The following is a 14,809-nucleotide window of genomic DNA, read 5'->3' as shown; positions in this document are numbered from 1 at the left end:
AGCCAGTAGTAATAGGGACACAGGTTTCAAAAGAAAAGTAGGTACACTTGTACATCATGATATCAGTAACAGACAGGACAGCTTGGTAATAAATACTGACCTCATTATCATTTGGTATTAAATGGCTGACGATCTCAACTGATTCTAGAGGAAGAACATCCAGGTCCATCCTACCATTAGAACATGTGATGTTTACTGCACCTCTAATGATGGTGGAGCTCACTTTGTAATTGCACTAGATACCAAGTCTGGGTCAAAATCAAACTTTCGTCTGGCAATTGCTACACAAACACACAATCAATGCAATGAAATGTTCACACAGACAGTAATCTTAACCACAACTACAGTACATGAAAATGTACAAACTGTACCAATATTTTGAGCTCTATTAGGTTCCAATAGTCCATCAACATTCTTTCTTTTGACTGACGAAGAAGAAACTAAGAAAATAATGTATTTCAATATACTGTACATTCCAACACCTGCATAAAATCTACACACGAGCACCATAATTTTGCATAATACAGATACCTTGAAATACAGCAAAGCAATATATATATATATATATAATATTTTTATATGTGACCAATAATCACTGATCTTTACAGTCTTTACCAGTGTCATAAAATTAGTTTTGTATCTGAACATGTGCCCCAACAATCAATTACAGAAAAGTACAGTGGCCATTACACTTTGTCTTCAGATATGTTCCGCAGCGATACGAATGAATAACAGTATAAGAAGTGTCTTTGCAATCAATACAGAAAACATGAGCAAAAAGTGTAATAGCTACCACTACACAGCCATGGGGAAGCCATACTATGCAACTGCGAATTGACACTTTACGTTGTCAGCAAAAATAACTGGGACACAAAGGAGGACAAAGGTAAGTCTGTGATGCATGTATTGTACGTTCTTCAGTTGGCGAAAGGCACATCTTGGGACAAAGCGACATCAAACAGTGAAGCCTGTAACATTGTAGAGTTATGCTTGGCTGAAGACATCAGCTGGTTAACTAGTTAGTTAATTAGTTAGTTAGTTAGATAGTTAGCTAGTTAGTTAGCTAGTTAGATAGTTAGCTAGTCAGTTAGTAGTAAATTCAGTTAAATAGGAAATTTAAAATTCCATAGAAACTTGTTGGTAAGATTTCTGAAGGCATTTTTGGGTTTGGTTATACCAATACAAGGAAAACTGAGGCTGTTTTCACCACGATCCCTAATATACAGTACTACTATACTGCATGATACAAGTACATAAGCAAGTCAGTCAGTCAGTCAGTCAGTCAGTCAGTCAGTCAGTAAAATTTTCCCAGGTTTTAAAACTATAGCTACCTATTGAAAGCATTTTAGGTCGAAAGCATTAACACCCATGAAGGTATTGTGAGGCTGCATGGTTGCTGATAACCAGTAATGTTTTGTTTGTGAGAAAGTACAACTCACTGTGATCCCTATACAGTACTACTTTATACATTTGTGACTAAATTTTAGAAAATCATTGATGTCTCACATTTTTGTCAATCATTGTATTGGTTCTCTGTTATCTTTAGGGGCAGAGGAATGGACAGGTAAAGCTTTAGCTTCTTAAGTGTGGGAGATAAAGTACTGGGTAGCAGCTGGATGACCAAATAGTACAGAAAATGTTGAGAAAACAATCTACATCTGCTTAAATAAAAAATCATAACTTTCTGGTGCAATGGTGCACAGATACGTATGTACCACTCTGCGTGGGCAGTTCAAAGGCACCGCCAGCGCCATAATTTGTATATTGCACTGCTGCAGACCACAGCGAGTGCATTATAACTTATAACGCACTGGTTGCGGTTTTGTAGACCACGATGAGTGCATTATAAGTTATAATGCACCGACCGCAGTACACTATACAGATATTGCACTGGCTGCGGTTTTGTGCAGCATAGCACAAGTGCCGGTGGCGAAGACCACTACGACACCTCACCTAATAGGTGGAAAGACACTTCACAGATCACTCGAATTCTTTTATAGCCTGACATGTAAAGGTCGATTGTGGGCCATAACGTCACCAATACGTATAATGTTTACAAGCAGCCAATGGCGATCGAAAAAGCCAACACGGGTGGCCACAACTCTAGTCTACATATATATAAACGTAATTATACACCTTACTAGTCTGGTGCCATCTTAGCCCAGATTAAACTGTAGTCCACTTCGACAATGACTCAATAAAACAAATATATTCTAAATAATACTAACCTTTACGTTCGATTGTGGGAACCAGTTTTGTCATGCCACCAGATTCGAGTTTAGCCAGTGTCAATAGTAAGAATTAGACTAGTATCGTTTAGTAGTTAGGTTTAGTTTACTTAAACCGTCTATTTAGCTGCTTTTTTTCGCTCGAGAGAATCACTATGGTGATTAGTCTGGTGCTTAGTCTATATGGTACACTGGCATACTGAGCACTACATGATGAGAGTCGAACAGCGAATGCAGGTTAGTGATATAACCCATAGCGTACTAGCTTTCAATATCTCAGGTGGCTGCAGTACTACAGGGGGAACGTCATCGCAACGTCTGGCTTGGTTACCCACAATCGATGTTAGAAACCTGGCCTTTATAAGTGTTACAGCTGTCTTGTGAGACTCTCCCCACCTATTAGGTGAGTGGTACATAACAGTTATACAACGTGCACTCGTGCTCTGCCTGTATAAACGCACTTGCCTTCGGGCCTGACGGCCCTCAGGCTCGTGCATTTATATCAGGCAGAGCATTCGTGGCCGTTGTATAACTATATAATGTACAATAGTACGTGTGTAATAAAGTGCATTTTGAAAACAATGGGTAGTTCCACAACAAGTTTTTATTGTCTTACTAGTAGGTGAATTAACACATCATTTGGATATCATAGTGTTTGCTTGTCCACGGGGAGGTTGGAAATCTTGGTTTTATCTCTGTACATGGATGGGTTTTCATGTTACATTGTGCAATTGTTTACATTGCAGTGACAAAAAAAAATTACCAACGATCTTTCTTTAGTGAATATGCCTTCCTTCTCAAACACAGGAGTGCAAAACTATACTTTGGTAGATTCACAAATTCATGGGGAACACAAGATTCAACCATCATCAATTTTCTAAAATCTATACTAGTATCTTTGTTCTTTGAAATATGATTGAAAATTGAAAAGGTTACAATGCTATTTTGCAAAGAATGTGCTTCCCTCATTTATGTCTACACACACACACATGCACGCACACACATGCACGCACACACATGCACGCACGCACACACACATGCACGCACGCACACACACATGCACGCACATGCACACACACACACTACACAACACACACATTCTTACCACTCATAGCAGTATGCTTTGGGAGAGATTCCCCTTGAGATTTTAGTTTAAATGTTTCCTCAAATTCAGTGAAATCCACTACTTTATGTACATTCTCATCATCAAGGTCACTAAAAATTGTTCCATTTATTTTCGTTGGAGGTAATGCCACCCAGTTTAACAATGGTAGTTTGTACTTAGTCTCTATCTTCTTTTTTAGTGGACGCATGACTGTAACGAAACATGCAAAAGTAAATACATAATTTATTTTCTTTCTTCTGGTTCTAATAGCACACTCTCCTACCTTCAAATTTTGTGCAAACTCTTTTCTAGCTTTTTAGTTAAAATAAACAGTACCATAGACAATATTTCAGGCCAGGTCAATTCTCACAAACAACATGGGGCTCCAGTATCAAGTCCAAGCTCACAAGAACAGATACCATAGTATGAGACATTGTTTACTTTACTGTTGTCATCCATACTCAAAATTTTAACTTATTAATAGTTTATTCATTCCATTGTACAATCCTTAAATGTACAAATTCTTTGATGGAATGTTATAAATGAGATAGGCTTGCCTAACTTCATCATCACCAAATACCAGACATCACTGAACAATGCACAACTTAGTACCACTTGTAATCTCTTGTTGCAAAAGAGTTACATTTCCATGGTACACTTTTAGATCATGTGAACTTAATTTGCCACTGAATGGCAGCATTTAGCAGACAAGGTGGACTACTAAAATTATTTTCAAATATTTCCTGGAATGATTCTTGAAATACAGCAAAATTCTTCTGCAACTGTAAGGCAAGTATAAAATTTGCAACTTAAAAAATCAAGATATTCTAATAGAGCAATCATGCGAAAGTAATTGCTTTATTAGAGTACCTCGATCAGTTTTATGCTAACAGTATTTGACAGGTGTCTCCGAGAGAATTTAAAAATTATTCTGAAAACTAACTGGTTATTCTAGAAGTTTTTTTTACTACTATTGCTCCTGAATTATTTTGTCATATTCTGCAGGTTCCTATATTTCTAGTTTAATGCTAAATATGATAATACTCACAGCCAACTCCAGGTAAAGGCGGAGCATTAGGTGCTGCAGGAGCAAATGGAGGAGGAGCTAGTGGAGGTGCAGGAGGGGGAGGGGCTGGTGCCAGCACATCATACACTGGATTTTCAGAGTCTTCCTCTTTGCTATTTTCTGCTTTACTACTGTCTGAGGATTTCACTGAATCACCACTTTTTTCATCTTTACTTGTTTGCTACAAACACAAACATGATGACAAAAATGTTTTACAAACCTCAAGAAGAAAGTAGTAATTAATTAAATGCTCTTAGTAAGATATAATTATCAATTAAATGTGTAGGATGTTTATGAAAATATCTTTAAAATTTAGCAACCATGATTAATACCATTCTGAGATGAACAGCAAAGTGCATACAAACCTTAGACAATGATGATGTCTTTGAGAGACCAGCCCTTTCCATATCTTCTTGTAACCATGTAGGCAATGGTTCTCCTTCATTCTTCACATATTTTTGTAGTTCAGAAAGTTTTTTTTCTAATTCAGCTGTAATACATTCATATGTACGGATGAAATCAAATCCACTGACAAAAATCATACACTACTCATTGATATACAGTATACTGGTAGTTTGTAGGTTATTACTTACCAATTCTCTTTATAGACTGGTACTCTGATCGATGGTATTTATCCTGAATCTTTAATATAAAACAAGAAAGTAACCGTGCACTACATACATATTAACAACAGTGAATAACATTATTGTACATGTTCAATTATTTCTTCTATATTCATACATTGTTAAGTACTGACTTACAACATATTATAGTTATGTAATAGGTCCAAGATTAAGACATGCCTCTACTATCTTAATCCCCTATGCATCAATGTAATATCATGTAAAGTTCACTGAAAAGATGACTGCTTTATTAGGACACCTTAACTTAACATCTCATGTTATAATATTTATGTTAATAATGTTTTTAAAAACCACCTATACTCTTCTGATTTGCTCATAGCAAATTCATGGCTTGTGTCGTTACACTACTTTAACACCTCACTTCAAAGAGAAGAGAAGGTGTATAAATGCCATGCAGTGCTGCTATCAGTGCTCAGAAATGCAGTTAGGAAGGAGTATATTTTTGATATATGTACTACCTCCATTTCTTGTTAATGCATTCCTGGAATGATGTCACATATAGCACAGGGTGTGGCACTTAATGGGTTCAGCCATTAGCACTGTAAACATATTCACAACTTTATGGCTATTAAGGTATGTACTTTGGTGCACGGAAAACATTGTTATTATCTTGCATTTCAGTTTTCTGGGCTTAATTACATACCCACAATCAAAGCTTTCTGCATGCTCGTGTCATTACACTTACGTTCAGACTCGTTAACACCTTTCAAAATTCACATGGCCCAATACCCGTGAAGCATGCCTGCAGTTTCTTATACTTGCAAGCAAGTGGAACATATCAGTTTTAACATGGGAACTTGAGATTTGCCTGATGTATACGTATGCACTCACCTTAGGGCTTATGGCCCTTATGTTTGTGTGGAAAATTGCTCGTTCCCATGTTCAACTATTACATAGTCATGCACTCTGTATTGGGTACAACCATATGTTTTGCTTACTTCTTCTATTTCACTCTGCAGCTGTTCTAGCTTAACTACAGCCTCACTCTTAGTAGCAGACTCTTCAAGCTACAACAGAAATAGTATCCTCTACAACACATATTTTATGTAGCAGTAAATGCATACAACCACTTGATACATAGTATTTCTTGCTGATACATATACTATACATATAAGAATGATCATTAATGTGTACATTTTATGAAAAGCATAAGGTACCTATTTGTGCCCCAAGGGTACTATTTTTTTTTCCAAAAATAAGGTTATACCCTTCAAATAGTGCCGCACTGAGGTATTATTCAAGTGTGAGCTATTAATATTTTAAACCTGCCACTACTATAGCTTATATGCTAACTAATATCCGGAATTTCAATATGCGACAGCCTTTTAAATTTTACCAGGACAATGCCTTCCTTAAATCGAGATGGAAATTAATACTAAAGGTTTGAGAGCACTAGTAAAGAGTAATTACAAAAGTATAGTACGGTACTATTCGAGGGTGTGCTACAATTAAAATTATTTTCAGAAGCAAGGATAAAGACCCTCGAATAGTACCACACTGCGGTACTATTCGAGGGTGCGGCCACAAACTGAGTAAATACAGTAATGTAATCACACTTGGTACATGTGCTGAGTACTACCGAGTGGTGCATTAATTGACAGGCTCTTGTAACTGTAACAAAGCATTTTAAATAAAAGCCATGCAGCAACATATTAAATCCCTCGCTTAAAATATGGAACAATTTCTGGTGTTTAGAAAGAATTGTGTTTCCCAGACAAATGTTCAAAGCAGACACTAATTATGTATGACAATAATCCAGCACCGATTTTATATAGTGCTTAGGGTTTGTGACATCCCTAAGTTATAGTTACACTAGCCTATTTTAACCAAGTACCGCTTTTTGCTATGTGATGTCATGTTACTGCCCATCGAACAGGCAGAGGACAATAGCCAGCAATTACAGTTGTTTTCACAGTAGGATGGAAATGGGTCAAATGACTATATCTTAAATCATTTAGTAGGATCACTCTTGCACAGCTACTGACAGGACTTAATCCCTGAACTCTGTAACAACAACTTATAATGGCTCACAAATATACATGTTTAAACATACATACATTAGAGCTGAGCAATACTATCAATACTACAGTAGGACCTTACTCTCAATAAGAGACTGTTCTATTAGAGTATTTCATACATTCTATTATTATTATTAGAGAGTAGTTAAAGGGACTCTTTATCTGAACCACTTTGCATCACAGATATTTGGATAAAGGAGGCCTCGTACTGTGATACCAAGTAGTACATATCAAGCTTTGGCATCGTAGGTACGAATATAGCCGGACAGTTGATAAATTAGGGTCACATTTTCAATCAAACTTGTTGATTACAATCTCTACTAATTTGAATCTTCAAATACCAAATCATGCAAGTTTTATGTACACATTAGTTTGGTGTAGGTGAAGTATTGATACCTAAAGTATATTGTAGTACCCTAACTATTGTATCATGATATGCAAGTCAGCTCTAACGTACATGTATTGATTCTACTATTAAACAGTATCAACCCTTATTGAAATACTTACAAGTAATTGAACATTAAAATAATTATCCTTGTATGCTTGTATCTGAGCAAGCAATACTGTCGGAGATGAATCCTCTATTTCCTGCATTATGTAAAACAGTAAGAACACACATTGATAATGTTACAGAGACTGCATTAAAAACAAGAGAATAGGTATACACTACTGAACCATTGCAACAGCACATTATTATACAACACTACTAAGTTACTGTACTAATGATTGTTCTATTGGAGTGTTTGATTGCTTTACTATAGTATCTTGATAGACAAACTCAGGGTTAATACTGTTTTCCATTTCCTGAAGTTTGATAAGAATTACATATCTTGTGTGCATGTCTGTATGTAGCCACATCCATTATGTTTCCTCTACAAAACAGAATTTTCCAAAACAACAAGAATATCGTACTGGATAGTGATGCACTAATAAGAGATATTGCCAATTAAACAATGCATGACTACTAGTATTGGAGATACAAAATGGTTTTTATGTGCTATATGTGACCCGCTGAGCAAAAATCGGTTGCTTTCGCAAAATTTTATTTTGCCATATAATACACTGGGTAAGAATACACGTGCTATATGAAAATTTACACACACTTTAATCACATTTGTATGCACTGAAATTAAGCTCAAATCGATAAAACCTATACACCACTGGATTCGCCTATTTATGGAGAGTAAGAAAATTTTTGTTTCTTGTTCGCACAGCAAAGGATACATGAGTTATGGGCGTTTATTTATGATGCGGTAAAAACAACATTAACCGTCGTCATTTCTTATTGGAATGACCTTCTTCTTTGTCAACACGGAGGAGTACAGTATACCTTGATTGATTTGCCAGTTCATGGTGCACAGATTGCCCATCTTCGTAGCTTGCTTAAATCGTGAGTTATGATCAATTATCTAATTTATTTCCCGTATTGTTGCTGTACAAATCGAGTTTATCACTGTTCCAACTGTCAAGTGCTATAACTCCAAGACTGTTCATTATAAAAGGCTGAAATTTTGGCTGTCCACTCTTAAGTTACTATAGATTACAGAGACACAATAAAATGGAATTCGAGGAATGTGCGAAAATGGCTGGTTTTCACTCAGCGGTCACATATAAGAAAACGATTGGTGCTGGACTCTCTAAAATAATAGCTTTCCAAGAGTTCATGGGTGCTCAATGGCATTATTGGCTTTGTAGGCTACAAATATATGTACCAGTAACAATGAAATGCTATGAGCTGAAATATTATGAGAGGTACCCATAGTGATTGATATAAGCTTACCATATCCCACTGAGACTCAAGCTTTTACACAAACACATATGTATTCACTGTTCTTACTGTACAATACACACTCACGTACCTCTAAGTGTTCATCAAGACCAAGCATAGTAAACTCATGTTGAAGATGTACTCTAAAGTTAAGATTTTCAGCTGAATGAACTATGACATTAATAAATGCCATACAAGCTGCCTACATAGAGAAATAAATGCATTGTGAAGTTGCAAAACATACACATACATATGTACACATGAAAGTCCATTGACACTGCCCTTATTAATCTGAAATTCATTAACCAGCCATATAAAACAATGTAGTGATGATGTCCTTGGATGTGTGTGTTCAAACTAAGACAGGGACAACAGCCCCATCCTTTGTTATTTATATACATAAGATACTGTATACAAAGTTTACTTACAGCCCGTTTACACTACAGTTCGATTCATGTGAGATCGATCCAGCTCGATCCGGGATCGGTTGTTGAATTGCACAACCGCTACTTTAGTAATCTCTCGTACCCATACTCCATTTATAACAGGTGAGTGCGAAGCAGGTAAGTGGATCGACCCAGACCCACATCCCTAGCAGGTCCATCTCAGGTTGGTTCGGTACGGTTCGGTTCGATTCGTTACGCGTTTACATTAAGCTAGAAATCGCTCTGATTTGAAACAGTTCGAAACAGAGGGCTAGTGTAAACGGGCTGTTAGAGTCTTTGCAGGTACGTAATAACTGCTTACATAATAGAGAGGGTTCAGATTGCCTAACATGTTCCCAGCTTAACTTTTACTTGGTTGAAATTACTGCACAAATGTACATATGTGTACCAAATAAACAAATTTTAAAAATGAGAGCTAGCTGTATAAGTAACCATGTGCATACAATGAAGTACCTTAAAATCTGCATAATTTCCTTTGGATTCTTTGAATAAGGTTACCAATCTTTCAAACCTTCTTGACTCTTTGTGCTCCTGTGTAGCACATACCAAAAACGAAAATTATACACCATGTCACACTATATACCATGTCACACTATACACCATGTCACACTATACACCATGTCACACTATACACCATGTCACACTATACACCATGTCACACTATACACCATGTCACACTATACACCATGTCACACTATACACCATGTCACACTATACACCATGTCACACTATACACCATGTCACACTATACACCATGTCACACTATACACCATGTCACACTATACACCATGTCACACTATACACCATGTCACACTATACACCATGTCACACTATACACCATGTCACACTATACACCATGTCACACTATACACCATGTCACACTATACACCATGTCACACTATACACTATGTCACATTAATGTGTATAATAGGTTAGCTACTACACGCTCAGTAGAGATTAGAACGTGCACGTTTGCTGTATGTAACCCATCAATTTAAATATGATGTGCTCACTTTATGAAAATTGCAATTTGATTTTTTAGGTAGCTGTGGCTCCCCGCAAAGCACCTTGTAGCTACCATGCCCATGAAATTCATACCACAAATAAATCTTTCCATCTAGACATGGTATAGTGTACACAAAGATACAGTGGTGTTGCCATGTACTCACATGGGGATGGAATGTAGAGGACATTATGTGAGCAATTAATAACACAATAAAATGGAGACAGAGACTAACGTCATACAAGCTTACAAGAACCACATGAGGCTAGGATTTGAGTAAAATATATCTACACAGTTTTCCACCGGACTCAGAAGCTCATACAATGCAAGACCTGAAAAGCAGTTAGGACGGGATAGGGAAAACTAATGTCATACTGTGTTGTAACACTACAGTCAGTAGTGACACGAACATAGCTGGTTTTCACTCAGCCAGTCAAAATGTCCACTGTTTTAAATTATACTGTACTTGGCAATGATCTCAAAACACTACTGCAAGTATTTCTGAATGGTAAAGTGTTGGTGCAATTAGAGTATTTTCATATGTTCTATATGAGTAAATGAATGGGCCAAAAAATCATAAATGGACAAAGTTTCTACTGCATATACCATTAGCTATGTAAACTTCAGATAAGTCCAGAGGCGGAGGAAGGTGGAAAAGTCGGTGGGGTCAAAATTTTTTTGAGCTGACACTTGTATGGAAGCTGGAGGCTCGTTCATGATTGCAGTGATTACAAGTGTGCAAAGCATACATATTTCTTTAAGGGGGATCTGGGGACATGCCCCCCAGAAAAATTTTGGTACTACAAGATTGAATCTGGTAGCACTTTTGCAAAAGTATTGTCAATTAAATCTTTCAGGTACAACATATGTACAATGAATCCTTCCACTATATGATATACATATACCTGCCAGTTTTGAAACCACGACGATATTTAATCACATAATACACTTGTAACGTCACACAAGGTAGTTATTGGAGGTGCTCTGCCCCTGTCATCTGAAAGTTGGGGTTGGGGGGGCTCCAGCCCCTCTAGCCTCCACCTTCCACCGTCACTGAGATTAAGACTCCCAGTATAACCTTACAACTTATGTCTTCCACATTTGACTATATAACCAACCTAGCTGAGTATTACCAGCTTAAAGTTTAAGACTGGGTACTTGTTTATTGAAAACCAAGTGTCTACTTTCCTTGTGTCCTGGAAATGTCTCCCTCCAACTTATAACCAAGATTGAATGTGGTTGGTAATGTACTTATTTGCAATTATCTACATGCATGTATGTATGTATATAGCATACCAATTTAAACATATCAACGGCTTCCATGATCTTTGTGTGTCCTCCTTTCACTAAGCAAACAGCTGCAAGCAACTCCATAACTGTAATCACTGTTCTGCAAACAGAGAACAATGTACTAAAGCAACAGCATGATAAAATTGCTAACGTTTATAATGCAGTTGAATTTCAGTGACAAATTTATGAGGTAGTGATTAAACTCTAAGGTTGAAAGTGCTGGTAAAATAGCATGGTATTTTAAAACATACTTTTTAGTCTCCTTTAATTTAGTCTACCAGTCTATAACACTATAGCACAGTATGTACATTGCTACTACGTTTACATACATACGTACCTCAAAGTTCCATAAAACATGGAGTTCACTAAGCAACTAACAGCATCCTTGTCCATCATAACTGCTGTAAATCCATGCTGTAGAAAAACATGAATAGTAATAACAGGCTTGTGTCTATTAAGCGCATATTATCATACACATTAACCATGGCTGATAAGCGCACATGGGCAAATGTGAGGCTCAACACATGGCAAAGCAATGGTAAAAAAAAGGCTGGAATTAGTGGAAATGAATGTCTCCTCAAGCGCTTACATCTCCCTTGAGGTCTCCCTTCACTATGTATACAGCAAATCAGCCTTCTGGATTGTGATATTCTTGTTAATCACAAAGGATTTCACTCAGACATACTCTACACTTGGCGTGGTGACCGACACAAACTACTTAACTACTCTATTATAACATAGTGATTCTGTGTTAACCACACCATTAATGGGCATCATTATGTGCCTAAAAGATAGTATGATTTTTACAAAAGTTTTCTCCAAAAATTACACTTGACACTACGATATAGGACAGATACCATTGGCAAACTATGAAATGTGCACTCAACATACTGGCATGCATACATCACAAAAGCTATCAACATACTAGGCGGATAAGTGATGCAAGCAAAAACACATGTGAGATACAGCACTTGCTTGTATTTCATATGTAAGACCCATGCATGCAAGACATGATCCACACTTGTACTACTATAGTATGCAGCTGAACCCTCAAAAACATTTAATAACTCATGGATGCAATTACACACGATCTTGAAATTTGGCTCATTCATAGTACTGCTTGACCCACTAAAAATGTTTCGAAATCGTTTTGTTCAAATATTTGACATAATATTTATGGCCAATCAAAATTCTCACAATACATTTCCTATGGGGAAGCCATACAAGTACAGTGTCCATTACAGCCCTTTCCCGAACTTGTAATGGAGCCAAACCGTACATGTCTGTTGTTGACACCTTTGCTGTTACCAATAATCATCTGGTTGGCTGAAAGGTTAACTTTGTTGAGAAAAAATCCACTTTTAATTTTTAGCTGTTTTCAGGATTCAGCTCAACGTGAACATACTATAATAGTATTACACAGCAGTGTAAACAGGCTTGTATACACACAATGGATCCTCAGCTCTTTGAGCCCCTGGGATCACCTAGCTGTTTAAGTTTACCAAAAAGACTGTGTTATGTCCAGCAGAATATAATAAAGTTTAAGGTACTCTACTAGAACACTCAACTGATCTAATAGAACAACCATTTTAATAAATGCATATTGCTGTCTTTACATTTCAGTGTGCTGCTTCTTATACAGAGCATCAGTTTCTAAATTACCATGTTGCCTTGGCTGATGGCCTAGGGATTCATTTCTGTTTCACTTAACAAGACCAGACTATACAAGGCTATTATATATGAGACAAGCAGATTCGAAAAAACTTTATACCTTACAGTAGTATGATTATAGTTTTCCTCAGCATATGCATCATTCATGGAACATAACGGAATATTTGAAATTATGACTCCATTGGAAATATATTTTGAGACCTAGCATCTAATTGAAACTCAGCATTTATGTGTGATGCTCTACACCCCTGGTGACTAAACATTATATGGGACTGGACTAATGCAGTAGATACCTAACCATATGCATGTACAGAAAACACACACAAAAACACAAGTATATACATATATACTATACATATATACTGTACAATATACCATAGAAACTTACAGAGTTGTTCATTAATGCTTTAAGACATAAAACAGTGATGTGGATGTCAGATTCTTGACTTGACGAAGGTGGTTTAGTCAACAGTAGACTGCTATCTAAAGAAGATACACTTGAACGAGGCAGGGACTTTGTATTTCGATTCTTCTCTTCTTTTCTACTACAAAACAGATACTTGTAAAGTTAATTAACTATTCCATACATATACGGTACTGACGTTAATTCCTTCTCAATTGTAAACCGAAACTGTAAAAAGTACACCAGTGTTTGCAATCCATTGTTGTGTTTATTTAAAAATTCTTTCACCCAACTAGCAAACGAGAACATTGCTTTAGTGCATTTTACTACAAGTGTTTATACCCACCTTATATGGTTGGTTCTTAGAGATATCTCTAACCCTTGTAAATTTTGAACAAAAGTTGGATCAGTAGCTTTCTTCTTTGCTTTCTATACATGTACATGGAAACATATACATACAGTTGCAATGACAAGACTGTTCTAAGGGCCAAGACAGAACATAACCTTGGACTGGTTAGGCAATTAAATAAATTTTTTTACACCAAGATGTTCATTTCTTTGAAATTTCTCCTATAGTTTGGATTATATGGTAATATAGTCAGTGATCACCTTCAAGTTTTCCTCATCCATCACAGGTTTAAATTTGGACAGATATTCCATAGGAGGTAACTGAGGTCTTCTCTTTTCCATATCCTTAATCATTTGCCACTTCTTTTCAATATTATATTCCAATACAGAACGTTTCTTATCCTCTGGTAAGTTCATTGAACCCTGTAATAATAAGTATCACATTACCTCACTAACAAACATATGTCAGAGGCAGCTCCAGGGGAGATTGTGCACGCATCAAATATGTGACAGACATTGCTGTGTTGGGAGATAAAATAGGTCAAAGCTTTCATTTTAATTCAACTGGGTTTAGTGCATCATGTACTACAGGTTAGTATACCACAAAAAGAAAATTCTCTTTCGTACACGACTTTAGAAATAGGGAAATTTTTCGCTTCTTCAGGATTTGTTATGCACTAAACAATGCCATTTTAACCAAGCTGCATATTTCGAGGGAGCCAATTTATGAAAAATTCAAAAATCTTCCCCCTCAGAAATTTCCCGCTATTCGGTTGTGAAATATAAAAAGCCATCTGAGACCACCATCTTATTGTTTGG

The 14,809-nt window shown here is 36.6% G+C and overlaps 1 protein-coding gene across 2 annotated transcripts in view; it reads right to left on the bottom strand.

Annotated features, from left to right (window-relative positions):
* Positions 1-14,809, bottom strand: part of LOC136249463 (formin-like protein 2) — a 35,631-nt gene that overhangs the window by 16,207 nt on the left and 4,615 nt on the right. For both annotated transcript variants that reach the window (XM_066041474.1, XM_066041475.1), the window contains exons 3-19: positions 14,252-14,413; positions 13,989-14,071; positions 13,842-13,934; positions 13,628-13,784; positions 11,906-11,982; positions 11,575-11,668; positions 9,729-9,806; positions 8,921-9,031; positions 7,569-7,649; positions 5,982-6,050; positions 4,993-5,041; positions 4,765-4,889; positions 4,382-4,580; positions 3,334-3,543; positions 372-440; positions 224-281; positions 101-170 (exon numbers count right to left, since the gene is read on the bottom strand). In XM_066041474.1, the coding sequence (XP_065897546.1) occupies positions 101-170; positions 224-281; positions 372-440; positions 3,334-3,543; positions 4,382-4,580; positions 4,765-4,889; positions 4,993-5,041; positions 5,982-6,050; positions 7,569-7,649; positions 8,921-9,031; positions 9,729-9,806; positions 11,575-11,668; positions 11,906-11,982; positions 13,628-13,784; positions 13,842-13,934; positions 13,989-14,071; positions 14,252-14,413 (1,785 nt within the window). The remainder of the gene's footprint in view (positions 1-100; positions 171-223; positions 282-371; positions 441-3,333; positions 3,544-4,381; positions 4,581-4,764; positions 4,890-4,992; positions 5,042-5,981; positions 6,051-7,568; positions 7,650-8,920; positions 9,032-9,728; positions 9,807-11,574; positions 11,669-11,905; positions 11,983-13,627; positions 13,785-13,841; positions 13,935-13,988; positions 14,072-14,251; positions 14,414-14,809) is intronic.

This window comes from Dysidea avara, chromosome 3, assembly GCF_963678975.1.
Source record: "Dysidea avara chromosome 3, odDysAvar1.4, whole genome shotgun sequence".
Classification (NCBI taxonomy): Eukaryota; Metazoa; Porifera; class Demospongiae; order Dictyoceratida; family Dysideidae; genus Dysidea; species Dysidea avara.
The sequence above is the reverse complement of the archived record's forward strand: the minus strand, read 5'-3'. Positions and strand labels throughout refer to the sequence as shown.